At 38.4% G+C, this 15,018-nt stretch overlaps 2 protein-coding genes across 5 annotated transcripts in view; one reads left to right on the top strand and one right to left on the bottom strand.

The window, feature by feature from the left end:
• The window catches only part of LOC105684516 (dendritic arbor reduction protein 1), a 58,008-nt gene that overhangs the window by 4,331 nt on the left and 38,659 nt on the right, over positions 1–15,018 (top strand). For all 4 annotated transcript variants that reach the window (XR_007279890.1, XM_020851480.2, XM_048659701.1 and 1 more), the window contains exons 2-4: positions 4,815–4,885; positions 4,995–5,240; positions 6,211–8,168. Coding sequence is in view for 3 of the 4 variants with exons in the window: in XM_020851480.2 (XP_020707139.2) it covers positions 7,659–8,168 (510 nt within the window). In the remaining variant the exon portion in view is untranslated. The remainder of the gene's footprint in view (positions 1–4,814; positions 4,886–4,994; positions 5,241–6,210; positions 8,169–15,018) is intronic.
• On the bottom strand, positions 1,908–3,404 carry LOC105684518 (OCIA domain-containing protein 1). The gene is made up of 5 exons (XM_012397916.3): positions 3,215–3,404; positions 2,813–3,120; positions 2,576–2,733; positions 2,369–2,498; positions 1,908–2,242 (listed from the first exon to the last, which is right to left on the bottom strand). The coding sequence occupies exons 1-5, from the start codon at positions 3,254–3,256 to the stop codon at positions 2,131–2,133; spliced, it is 750 nt and encodes a 249-aa protein (XP_012253339.2). The 5' UTR covers positions 3,257–3,404; the 3' UTR covers positions 1,908–2,130.

Below are 15,018 nucleotides of genomic sequence, written 5' to 3'. Positions count from 1 at the left end.
TTAACTTTAGATAACCGGCTTTTTATCATTAAAATTTGAACGCATATTACAAGTACACATGTTATCAGGCACGCGCCTCCTAGGGATAATCAGTAATGATTATGTTAGATGGATGAGAAGTAATTGGAAATGGGTGTGCGCCGACGAATACTCGAATTGCATAAAGATCCAATGCGCAACCCGTAATGCAAGATTTGCAATCTGTGCGATTACATATACATATGTATAGCTGCATCAGCATGAACTGCAGCAGGATTAGCAATATAAAGCAATGGGGGCTATTAGGCGATCATAAAAGGTAATGAAATAATTCGAGGACCCTAATCTGCGAATAAGAAATAAAAATTAATTTCAATGACCCTTCAACGCGTGAAGAGACGTTTTTTTTTTCATTTCTCACTATCCTGATAATCATGCGGGGGTGTAGCAAAGTTCTTTGACTTTTTTATCATCCATTCATGTGCAGAGCTTATCTGCACGTTTCTTTATGTTTCGTAAATATAATCGAGCGTTTGATTAATTGAGATTATGAACACTTGTACATATATACGTACCCTACTGAAAAATTTATAAAAAATCTCCATGTTTGCCAAACACTCGCGAATTTAATGAGACCATAGATGTTCAATATATCTCCGATAAGACTTTGTATTACTGAAGCTGTTTGATACTATCACATCATTATTCCCACGCTTCGAGGACACCTGGATTATACCTATTTTGTTTTCATTATTCTAATAGTATATATTGAATGTTGTACTTCGTTCCATTATAATGGAGGGGGGAAAAATTTCCGTGTATTATCTTTTCCTTTAATTACATCTACGTATATAACGATAATTGTTATTTAGAGATCGTTGATTACAGCGGAGGAGAGAAAATATTGACTTTATACCTATATAAATGAAATATTTTTTTTTCATCAAGATTTAATTCATGTTAGATTTAACTGTTGTTCGAAAGAATTAAACGCTGATCTAATAGACAAAGTCGTCAGACCGTATTTAACGTTTGTAATCGTTATTTGTTACGTAGTTTCTTCGTGCATGAGCACAATATATACGTATGGCTGATATGGGTCCGGCAAAAGCGTGACCCTTTGTTTAACCATTAATTGGCATGTCGTGGCTGATTTTGAAGAATCATCGTTTTGTTTCCTTGTAGAGATCGTTGAATTTTCTATCTGAAATTCTTAAAATATGTGCGATTTATATAGGTATAAAAGAATTGATTTACACGCGGATGTGGATTACGATTCATCATTCCTTAGCTCGCTTTGTTGTAACATTATAATAACGTCGATTACGTGCATTGTCCCGTATCAATTATTTATTACATAATTAACGATTGCCGAATGCAGCATAATATGACAATTAAAAATATAGGTATAATCTATGTGACCTTCGCACATCGTCGCAAAGCACGCTCGTACAAAGAGCAAGGGAGAAAACATCGTGAAACAGCCAAAGCCAAACCCGTTTGGCAAGACGATTATCGAGTACGATTCTGATTTATTTTTGAACAGAAATTTCGGACCGTGGACATCACGTTTTATTCTGACCAATAGCTATCCCATTGCGACGCTCCAAACGTAATATTTCTGTTATAATTCAATTCAATTAGATTTTTGGGTTGATTTTCTTCGTCGAGGTAATTTTCAACATCTCGTTTAGAGATACGTGCATAATTTACTTTAATTCGATCGACCTCTTTAGATTTTTCCTCAATAACCGAACGTCGCCACGCATTAAAAGTTCAGGGACAGATTGGAAAAATTACTCAGAACCTTAGTTACACAATAAAATGAACTTTCCAGATTTTTCTGATAAGTCCAGTTGAAACAAGCGTTTGATGTGAACCACAGACGCAGTTGAGTAGGGTTTCAAAAAATATTCAATCAGTTAGACTTGGATGTATCCGATATATTTATTCACTACATTCGTATGTATATTTACATTCTACGAAAATTAGTCAACTTTACATAATTTCGTGTGTATATTATATTCAATTCAAATTCTTCATCTCAAGTCCCAGTTGCAATGTTGAACCAGAGACAGTAAAACCATTTCAAGTCTTAAAATATTACTTATAATGCAAAATTCTATACAAAAGTATTTTTTGCTTTCAAGTTTAACCCCAAACATCTCCATACTTATTTTTCTCTTCGATAGGACCCAAAGGTTGACTAGGTATCCTTCGGTTTAACGGTGGCGCAGGGGCGTCGACGGTGATTTTTCCGGTTCTATGACAAATTTTAAAAGTGAATATCAATACTAAGATACGGCTACTTATATCGATTACATGTTTCTTTGTGCCTCTGCTAAGAAATGTGAGAGCATAAATAATGGAACTCGAATAGTTAGCTCACCTAGCATTCATTTCTCGTTCTCTTTCTTTATACACATAGTCTTCTCGGTTTTTACGCCTTAAATCGGCATAAGATACCGAAGATTGTTCAAGCCGACTTTGCTCTGCTAATAGGTCGTTTGCTTCGGGACCTAGAGAACAGAAAGTTGACAAGATTTTAGTGCTCTAGAACTAATCGAAAATCCCAATAACGTTTCGATCAAATTACCATTGAGCTCATCTCCAGTATAACTATCCATATTGATTGGTGAGCTGTACACATCGATATCGATGGCAGAGTTCATTGGTCCATCGTTTGCCCGCTTTGGGGCTACAGAACTGGGGAAACCCAACGTCTGGTCAGGCATAGCTGATTCCATAGAAAAGCTAAACAAGGGATGAAATGAATCATCAACGTGACAAAAATTGGAAAAATCTAATTACAATGACAATTTATTTTGTATACCCAGGTGACTGAGCTCGTTGACCAAGTTCCTTCTGTTTTAAATATGCACCTAGTGGACTGTTTGGACTTTTCTTGAATTTCTCAGTGCAAGCTGGAATTGCAGAAAACTTTCCAATCAAATAACCGAATATAGTCATTGCTCCAACTTTTGGATACCATCCCCATTTTGGATGTACCGGTATGTTGAATGATTTTATAGATTGGTAAGCTAATGCTCCACTAAGTACTGCTGTTATAGTTCCTCGCATTCGGCTTTCGGAGCGACATTCGGCTAATATTTTCAATTCATCAGCGTTCATCTGATAGTCCTATTACAAAATGCAATTGGAGGAGATTTATTAAAATATAGAAGTTGGGGTTAGGTCTATTTGATTGCCGGTAATTATTATTTTTTTCACATACCGGAGATATGGGATTTGCTGCGGCATATTGAGCATCGTTCATAGCTACTAATCAAGTAGTCTAGAAAAGTGTAAAATTTCGTTTATCCTCTTCACTCACGAGTAACGGTGCAGAATTTATTTAATTCTGATCTTACTGTAAAAACGTAGTAGAATCTTCGAATCGCCACTGATATTCCAGTGAAAATTGAAATTACCGTTAATATCAACTGCTAGAAAAAGCACCCTCTAGACTGTCGGTATGTAAGGTGGAGGCGCGTTTTCTTGTCTGTCGGTAAGTCTGGCTCGATGTTCTTCCGGTTATTTATCGTCATTTATCTGGTGATGAAATTGTTGCTAACTCTCGTGAACAAATTGTTAGAGGACGCCACTGCAGTTAAACTGCAGGCGCGGTGGATCCCTGCAAGGGTTGCAGGGGTGAGATCCTTGGCGCGATGATAACTTGGATAGGTATATGATTTCCAAAGGTGAACCATTCGCTGACTTTTTTTTGCTGTTCAAATCTCATCTGTGAAAAAGCTTCATTACTTGCATGATGAGTTTGATTTTATGGAGATATAACATTCATACAATGAATGTGTATGCTTCTTTTTTGCCGCAATTATTTTAATCATAATGTTTTACATTTCAAACTAGATTTACATATTACCAATAATGACATGATCGGAATGACACATCAGCAGCAATTAATTACAAATTCTACGTGAATAAAAATAACAAAATTACTATAAACCTGCTCAATATAATTAGCTGACTAACGTATCGAATCTTTCCTGAGTTGGTGTTGGTAATAGGTACATAGACGTTTTCGCCAGTACATACTTTGAATATTATTCCCTGCAGCGATCGTAACGTGAAATCGTCTTTACATCGCGTCACCCGCAACTTATAATATGTATACGAACGAAATAGAACGGCACGCGGCATTTAATTAATAAACGCTGTAAAATGTAAATCAGTATTTCCAGCGGTATGCACTCCGAACTGCATCGCGTATATATTGCAGGTCATACTCGCTGCAATAATAAACACAGGTGTGCAATATGTACGTGTATAACTATTCTCGGTGATTCACAAACACATATATGTACGTATAACTCCATTCGAATACATTCTGCAAGTATTAGGAGGCACACGATATGTGTGATCACGTCGTTCAGCAAATGCCTGGGCAATTATTACAGCTTAAGTTATGATAAGTACAGGGTAGATTTGCCGGCGTTGAAGCTCATAACAGGGCGGTGGAACGTATAGCGTACAGATATATATGGTTATATATAAACCCAACATTATACATTTATACATATGTACAGATATATGTATATGCGTATGCAGAATATATAAGATATGTGTATTATAAATTGCCCCACGGGCAGGCCGAGGTGACGGAAGATATGATCATCGTATATATCCCATATATGATGCTTTAGGGCAGCTTTTGTCATACTTTCGTATAATATCTGACGATATATCGAAAATATTTCTCATGCTGACGCATCCCCACTTCGCAAAGTCTATGCGATCATCCCAAAAAATGAATGTAGATAATCATTGAGAATCATTTTAATAATGCCCTGAAAATTTTTTCTCGTTTGTTACAGGTGGTACCGAAAGCTCATCTCGGACACCTTACAGACTGACAGCTGTCCTCGCCGTAAAAGAAGTGGTTAACGTGAGTATAAATTGTAAGCGGCAGGTCCGTAAAAGTTGGTGCATCTCTGCAAGGAGAAGCAGCAGCTATTATACATATATCAACCTGAAAGTAGCATCGCGTTCTACAGGCGTCGCGGCGCGGGACGGCCGAGCGTACGTACCTCGCTTCAGCATTGGCTGGAACCTTCAGCCAATCGACGGTCACTTCCATTCATAAGCAGTTTTCGCTTCCGGAGGTGGCAGTCGGCGGGCGTTGCAGCGAATGGTCCGCCGACCGCACCCTAACTCGCATCGGCTATATACGACACAACAATCACACACGGAGTGCTATGCCGCATCCTTTGCAGTCATATTAGATGACTACATGTGTATAGGTATGTATAGATCATGTATAGAATTGTTACGAATAAAACGAGAGAGAGAGAGGCGAACGCACGCGCGCGCGCGATGCTTTTACGTGGGATACAATTAGTGACTTCGATCCCGGCGCTGTAGGTATGTTGAATAGAAGTATACCGCTTGCGCTGGCGTTGAAGTCTCCCGGGACCGCGGAGACTTCAACGCCCGCATAAGACCGCGCGCTTCACCGCCACTATAGAGATCCACCGATGCGAATATGTATCCGTAAATCTTGTCATCTAATAAGTATATTTATGGTATTATATGCGACTCGGGACGATCCTCGTCTGGATACGTTGCAACTGCAGATAATCGAGTTCGTGTCTCACGCGTTCGTTCAATAAGTGAGATTTCTAATTTATTTATCCGGATCGATGGTATAATAACGCGTGAGACAGACTGCATGCAGTATTTGTACGTGAATTGTTTACAGAAAATAAGAATACTGCAGGATTCGAGCATCGAATACAATATCGGTTCACATATGAATATGGGATATTATCCATCTGTAGGATGCAAGATTATATATGTATCTTCAGGTATAATATATCTGTGAAATAAAGGGGGAGTCTCGGGTGGCAGGTGCAGGTTGCGGGTCATGTGAAATATTTGCACTTTGTCGTAATCCGCGTAACCTATTATATATACTCACGCCAATATTATATACACATATAAACGTGCAGACAACATATCCTCATATATACGTGTACAGATATATATTTACACACAGATATTTATATAATAGTTTCGCAACGTACAAAGAGAAAGGGAATCTCCTATCTGCAGAGTAGTACCTATATTATGCCGATGTATACAACTGGCTATATTAAGGGGATGATAATATATAGCAGAAGCGGGTGGGATCCCAGCGTGAACCATCAATTATATCCATAGTCGAGAATGATATTATTCGATTTTTTTACTAACTCGTCATTCTTTTTACAGGTGACGATTTCTTATCGACTTCCGAATCCTCTGCACACCATACTGTAACGAGAGTAGTTCCGGAGCTTTTCCCTGCAATTTATACGTACTGGGAGACCCGTGGAGGAGATATCAACGCGTCGTATTATATGTGACGTTTGCGTTGGCGTACTCGAGTTGTGGCCATGGTTGTCGGTCGCAAAAGCTGGCGTCGTGTAGGCTACACACAACTATTGTGCACACAAAGGTTTATAACTACGAAGGTGTATAATATCTATGGAAATGTGAGTATTTCACCTATACAGATATAATATTCTACTCAAGTAAGTCTCGTGGATCCTCCGGGGGGCGGAGCGGGCGTCGAGATATCTCTGGTCGTCGATGGCCGACCGCCCGAGGGGGACGTTGAGCAGGCTGTAAGAGCAGTTGCTGCGGAACCGTTGGCTTGACAACACGCGAGGACGAAGACGCTCGCTCCTGCAGCTTTCACGCGGGCGTGCGCGAGTCAAAGTCAAATTAAAAACACCAGTGAAACGAATGGCGAGATAAAAAAAAAAAAAATCGAAATTAATTAACAACTCATCAATCGTGATTTTCGTGATTCGCCTGTAACAGTGTCGGTCCACACCATACGAACTATTGGCGAACGCCATCGAGAAGTTCGAACTCCGGCAAGGGTTGTGCAGGATTAAAATTTTTATTTTATACAATATTGATTTTATTACGGGAAGAGTTGTTGTATCGATGAATTTTATACCTGCCCAGGTGCTCGATACCCGATGTTTTCAAATCAGTTAAATACATCAATTCCGGTGAAAATTCTACGGAAAATGAATAAACACAATTGATGGTGTATAAGGTTGAGACAGTGATCAAAGTTTGCAGTTTGAGTGTATTCGTATAACAGCAAATCGAATTTTATTTACATGTATAAATACGGGTGGTGTCTACATGTTTTGCAGAATTAGTGCTACGGTATATGAATTCAATTTATATTTACGAACTGATGGTAGCTGCAGGGTGGATAAGACTATCTTGTATCTTACCTATCGCGACTACAGTAATCGATGCCGGAAATTTTTTTTACAAATTTTCAATATGCCAGAGATGACAATAATGACGGTAAATCGTTAATTATATCGAGCGTTAATCGCGTCGATAAAAAGACGCAGATTTATTAAATTAACGCGATATATCATCCCGCGAAATACTTCACCGATACACAATCGTACGGATCGATATCGAGGCCGGTCCAAATTTTACTTTTCGCGGTCATACAAACCCTGCTCTGATCGTTGTCTTGCCAAAAGATAAGAATAGTAAATTAATTTGTTTTTCTTTTCCACATATACGCGGGTTGTACCGAATCACCCTCGGAGATCGTTATCGTTCTCGAGAACCCCGAATCGGGACTTCTGACTGTCAAATCAGTGTAAAATCGTGCGTTATACTCGGGTTCTGTGGATTGGATGGTTCGACGGGGGGCCTGGGATCATCCAGAGCCGGAACAGCAACGGTTCTACGACTCGCCATCGCCCCCCCGGATGGACGCGAGCGTCGTTTGCTGTATAACACCATCCGCTGTCGCCGTAGCTGCCGCATCTACTGCCGCATCAGCTCAGATTGCAGCGGGCTTACATCAGGGAACATCGCAGCACATTACGCACCCCGTCGTAGGTCTACAACCATCGCCCGGCGGGGTACACGCCGCGATTATAGACCCCCAATATCCTCCGAACAACCATCATCACCACCACCTCCATCACCACCTCCATCAACAGCATCAACATCAACATCATCACCAACATAATCAACACGCGGACCAGATCGTACCGGAAAGAGGGCACCCCGACGGACTGGCGATGGTTCAGGCAGGGGCGACGGATGGGTCCTGGTCACAGATCGCTAACCCGACACCCGTCGCCAGCCTCACCGCCACAGCTACCACTTACATCGACTACTCATGGCTACAGATGCAGGTGTGATTTTCGTTTCATTATTCAATTAATCCATCATTTTATTCCCCTGTATATATTGTACGGCCGACGCAGTTGCACACTCAATTGGATTCCTGTGCAGCGCATGAATATAATTATTCTGTATTCCATGTCTGTATGTAGCGACACAATCATGCTTTCGTAATTGGATCGTATATGCTATATTTGCATCTGGATACGGGTGCGATAATCGAAATAGATAAGAATATATAACGTGGCTACTTATATATTTTCTACAAGTAGGTATTTATCGTGCGTGTACATCGCGAACGTTATTAAATCTAACTCTATTATACGGCTGTATTATGGTGAGTAAATCCAGCGTATGTTATAAAGACGCACGCGTAATTTGTACATATAGCATGGCTGATAATTTTTCGCCGCTATATCGTACATGCCAGCTCAGAAGATGCTATGTAGTCGAAAAATATTTACCAATGATACGTATGTCCTGTACGATTCACCCTTCGACGATGAAAGTAATTTTTTTTTTTTTTTTCTGCTCTTCGTTTGCACATCAAAGTCTCTCTCTGGAGGGCTAGAGCAGATCGTAGACATCGGATACCGGACACCACGCGACACCGGACACTCGATTGAATTGACTTGCAGTTTATCCGATATATATATATATATATTCCTAATATTCTCATGCACATATTTACATAACTATGTACGATATTTACCAACAGAGTGTATATATATATATATATATATACTGCAGGTGTATTAGGTGATCTTAACGCACTTCTTTATACGTACGCGTTTCATTAGAATTCGATCGCGTCGATATATGGACTTGTGCGTATATGCAGGGGTAACGAAATACGCACAAGAAATGGTAAAGCGTACACATTTATTGAATGCACGTAATAGGCGCACGATGTATTTAACAAACGTGTAAAAGACACACGTGGGTACGTCACGTTGAAATTATAAACGCACGTTAGAAACGACGATGATAATATAATAGGCTCGTGCGTCGTACGTCGTTAGTATACCTTCCTCGGTCGTTCATTGCGTCGGATGACCTGCATGCGACGCAGGCAGACCCGACCCGGGGCGGGAGTATCAAAGAATATTTACCCTGTAAACATCATCGTCGAGTTCTCCTGCGGATGACTGTATATACGATGCCGGGGTGGTAAAATGCCAGTTATTATGATTAGTACACATATAACTTGCACCGCGTTATAACGCGCGCGTTAGAATTGAAGCCAGGTAATACGTATGTAATATGTACAAAATTTATGCATCGGTTACTCGAAAACCTACGAGAGTGGTGAGGGAGGGAGGCTCGTAATGAGATACAATTATTACTAATTAGAATCGGGTTAAATAAATAATTGGGATAAAATGAATTGTATCAATTCACAGGTTCAATTGCAACACCTGCCTAGACTGTTATACTTTTCAATTAAATTTCTATTTTGGATTACTAAAATGTTATACATAACTTGAGATTACTGTTGGATCCGATTTGACTAAATTTACCTTGAAATATAATAAGAGCAGTCGGTTATTTTGATATGGTTGTAACCCCTGTTTAAAAATTATGTCCTTCATTACCTGTATAAGGTGTTCTGCCGGACGGTCGTCTGATATTTATGTACTCTTTGTATATGCACGTCCATACACATACGTGATGCAGTTAGTCACATAGTATAAACGGGGTTATATAGATATATATATATATATGTAAAAGTGGACGGAAATCTACGATTACAATGTCCGGGTTAAAATGGTCGGGTATATCAAAAGGGCGCGGAAGAACTACACCGGACGAAGTATATTGATACGGTCGACCTCCTCTTCTCGCAGAGCCGCGCAACCACCGCGTTTTCCCATAGATCGCGTCTTCTTTTACCGTCGCAGATCATTACACACTTACATGTATTAATATATTAACGACATTAACGTCGTTGTCGGTTATTATTTCATTATATTCTGTGGGCTTTCAACCCTCTCTTAGTGTCAGACTTTTATTCCAAATTTTATTTTGTTCGTTCGAACTTGCGCGTAACATAAAATTCCAGCAGTAATCTCATGGCGATAAGTCTGTTGCGTTTCAGTTGAACTTGAACCGTGTCGAACAAAAAAAAATAATTGCGTCCCCATTATTTTAATGATTCTCAATATCGTAGAATTGAATAGACAAATCAAGTTTCCGATCAAAAAAACGTATTATCTCCGATATAAATTAATTATCGCGGGAAACGTGCGCGTGCGATGTAGTCGGTACTATATGATTTATTCATTTATTTTTTTTCTTACAAAAATCTGCAGTCTTAGTTACCGCTGAGATAAATTCTTATATACGCGGGGTGCTCGGTAGTGGACGGGCAATTAAATGTCGTTTGGTGGAAACCTTCCACAGTAGAGTGCACTACCATGAGATTAAGATCTTTACCGTCGCAAGAGCTGCTGCACACTCCGTATTCGGCGTGATTCTCTGTATATGTATACGTATATATATTCGTATAGCAGATGCAACTCGACTCCGCGAAGTATATCTTTCTCTTTTTGTTGCGTTATTTTTAGGTTTTCTTATTTTTGCCAAACTTTTTTACCATTTTTTTTTTTTCAACTCTACCGCATCGAGTTTGAGAATATTTACGAACAAGTCTTACCTATATACATCGAATTCATCCTCGTGCATTTTCACCGCGTCGCTGTTTCTCTGATCATTCGCAGCCCGCGGTAAATTCACATTATATTCCAGCAAAAAGTAATGAAAAATCCATCGAACCTTATCTCCATAAAGTGTGAAAAGAAATCAAAAAAGGAACAAGAAAAAAATTTATATGTCAATTAGAAAAATTCGATTCCGGGATTTGTTTTCGGTTATATCTTTTTTTAATTTCTTTTATTTTTTCATCCGAGATTCTCTGACACGACAGACCCCTAGTTTTTCGTATAAGTATAATGTCAGCTGGGGCACATAATGCGCATCAGGGTTTATAATCAAAGACAGCTCTCGCTGCTGCTGCTGCAGTGACTCATTCTATGTACGGTTAGTCGCGTGGGTGAGCGCACGTTGTTACTTAAATACATAAAATATACATAACACAAGCACAGGTATATATATATATATATATACCTACACTTTTTTTCATATATGTACACCAGTCCACATCCATATGGATAGGTCATACATATATTCATTTTTTATATAATTACCTACGCGTTGAATTTGATATAATTGATAGTAAATTCTGACTTGAAAAAATGGTTGATCCATAAATGAATTGTTTTCTCTTTATACAGATATTTTCCTACAGTCTTTTATAAAAAATTGTCCACACGTATCTGTATAATATTAAAAATCGACAATGGTGTACCGAAAGTATTATAAACTCTCGTCGTATATATCGAATAATCACCACGAAACGCAACCAATGTTACGGGCAATTTACTTTTGAAATTAGTTACAAAACGGTCGACCTATCTATCTGCCCATCAACCGCTTCCTCTTCCTCGCCGAGGATAAATAGGTGGACAATCATTATAAAAGCAATGCGCGCGGCGGAGCTCTACTGGAAAAAGAGTTATTGTTGTTCAGTTAGATTATATTTTTTTAATACGATACTACCTGCGTGTGTATAACACTAACTACTCAACAGAAATTATTGTCAGCCTCGTATAAATAAATGTACTGTACGGTAGTCGGTTTTGTACAACGCATCGAAATTCATGCATTTTCAAGCACCACCGCCGCCGCTACATGCGATTTATACTCGGTAAACTCTGGGGGAATGAATTTCTTATTTAATTTTCGTTCGATCAAACTACACCAATTTGTCGTATTATATAAACGGCGCGTGCTACTGCAATCCCATGCAATATAAGAGAAATTCGAATCAGAAGTTCAACTCGATGTACTTAATAAGCTCTTCGCGCGGTAGATCAAAGCAAGACCGCGGTTATAAGCTTGTGGCATTCCTTTTTCTTCAATCTTTTTTGATTTTTGATTTCTTTTTAAAATTCTTTTTTTTTTTTGTACTTCCAATCAATTATCACCGTAAGATTAAACAAACAGAATTATGTACATACGTAGGAATTGGTAATTATATACCCATCTACTTATATTCCTATCGTATATACTTACGGTCCAGCGCGCGATATGCTTAAGTTGTTTGAATTCCGTGGCCATGCCTGGGCTTCTAGTTTATTTCTGTCGAATTCAAGTTACATGGGTACGCGTATAAGGTAGAATCTACCGACTTTCATTTCTATCAGATATTTATATATGTTTATGTCTGTATAACGAATACAATTAAATATATTATTTGAGAATTCATTAAATCGCGATTCCAAACGCGTCCTCCCTGAGCAAACAGAAAACTTTTTCAACATAATATAACTCTACTCGATTATAAAACTAGCAGGATTATTCGAATAAATCCAGAAGACGTCTATCCGCGTACACCTTGAAGAGGGAAAAGGGTGGAAGGACGTTGGAAACGAAGTATTATATCTAGGCAGAATTTGTTAAGGGAGAGGGAGGAGGAGTGTAAGGAGGGCAGGAAGCGAATATGACGCGGGCCGCGAAGCGTGAAACGGCGTCAGGAGCAAACGAGAGTGCGCACCCACGCATATAGGTAGATAGGTATAAAAGTATACACACGTACACCTAATAGTAAAAGGGCTGCACAGCGGTAGCAGCGAGTCGTATGGTATATACGAGCACGAGCATTAACATTATTAACATGAACACACGAGTATTGGACGACCGGCGTCTTTACAGCAATTACTCGGTGCGCGAGTCGAGAAAAGCGCAGTATTATACATATGTATGGCTGTGTATGTAACGTACGTAAATGTAAGCTCGCGGGCGGGGACAAAACGTGGACGTTCATGTTTATGGTTGACGATGTTAAATGTTAAATGTGAATGTAAATGTGGAGCCGATTACGCGATATAATCACCCTAATAACGTAATCATCCTCTCGCACAATGACCACTTATGTACCCCCGGACTCACTTTGAGAAACGATATATATATATACGTACGCATCTATATATAGGTACACAGATATTTTATTCAACCACCTCAGCGCACCGTCCATAAATGTGTTATTATAAAACTCATCTCATTTAATGTTTAATACCCACCCCGTGTGGGAGTTATACAATAACACTTTATCATAATATTCGTTTGTCGAGGTAAACGTCATTCGGATATCACCTCGATATGGTCTTTTGATTTCTTTTTCATCTTGTATTTTCTGAATTACGTGTCCATAAAACATTACATCTATATGGTATAGTTGTTATACCTCTGTAAATGATTTGGCTCAGACTTTTTTTTTCTCCTCGTTAGAATAATTTTTGTACTATGAATTCGTACGTGTAGGCTCTTCTGTCTGATACAATATGGTATCACAATTACAAAAAAGAATATACCTATACATGAAGCGCGATATCCTACCGGATAGCTAATGAGTCGCCGGTTCAACTCAAACAGGAAATTACTTTGCGATGAGTTTATAGGATATAAAGTGTATAAAGAAGATAGATGAAAAAACGTGTACTCCGTGTACATACTCATATTGTTACAATTACGTGCGCGTTTTACGTTACAAATTTTTGGAGTACAGTTTTTTCCTTTTTTTTTTTCTTCTGACATCATTACATTCGATCTTTCGGGTATGCATAAATGTTCAATTTAACTTGTATAGATTCGGATTCCTGCAGGGCTTGATATTACTATACCAGGATGCGATGCATACGAATTTTTTACCCTAAAATAAAGAAAATATGAAGGGTACCTGTTTTGTTTGCTCCGATTTTTGGGCCAAAACTAAATATTGAAGAAAATTGATCCTATGGCACTTTTCTGACGTATTTTGACCTCAGAAATCCGAATCTGGAATAAAAATTGATCTATCTCCAAAATTGTCAGAGTTATCGCTAATTTGCAGCTTTTTGGGGTCGAAAAAAAAAAATTTAGTCCTTGACGTATTCTTATGTAATTTGAGCTCAGGAATCCGAATCTGAAAGAAAAATTGATCTATTTATGAAATTTATCGAGTTATCCCCATTTTTAGGCATTTTTTTGCATAAATTTGAGGATATCTCGAAGGGAAAAAATCGTAGCTCAATTTGGACAACGGATTCGTGTTCCTGAGGTCAAAATACATAAGAAAAGTACCATACGATCAATTTAAAAAAATAAAAATTTTTGGTCAAAATTTGAGATTTTTCCAAGGTGTACCCCTTACGATTTTTTCAAATTTTGACCAAAAATTTTTATTTTTTTTAATTGATCGTATGATACTTTTCTAACGTATTTTGACCTCAGGAACACGAATCCGTTGTCCAAATTGAGCTACGATTTTTTCCCTTCGAGATATCCTCAAATTTATGCAAAAAAATGCGAAAAAATGAGGATAACTCGATCAATTTTGAAGATAGATCAATTTTTCTTCCAGATTCGGATTCCTGAGCTCAAATTACATATAAATAGATTAAAAAATCAATTTTTTATTTTTGACCCCAAAAAGCCGAAAATTAGCGATAACTCGGACAATTTTGGAGATAGATCAATTTTTCTTCCAGATTCGGATTCCTGAGGTCAAAATACGTCAGAAAAGTGTATTACAATTAATTTTTAAACTACTTTACTTTCGGCCCAAAAATCGCTATAAATCCCAATCGGTATACCTCGGATTCTTTGGATTTTTGGGCCAAAAAGGAAGTTATGACATTTTTGTAATGTATTTTGACCTCAGGAATCCAAATCTGAAAGCCAAAATCATCTACTCGAGCAATCGATCGAGTAATCATCAATTATTCGCTGTTGGGAGCATAAAAATTAAGAAATATCGATTGG

The sequence above is a fragment of the Athalia rosae genome, chromosome 8 (genome assembly GCF_917208135.1).
Source record: "Athalia rosae chromosome 8, iyAthRosa1.1, whole genome shotgun sequence".
In the NCBI taxonomy this organism is placed as follows: domain Eukaryota; kingdom Metazoa; phylum Arthropoda; class Insecta; order Hymenoptera; family Athaliidae; genus Athalia; species Athalia rosae.
This window is presented reverse-complemented; position numbering and strand designations above follow the sequence as displayed.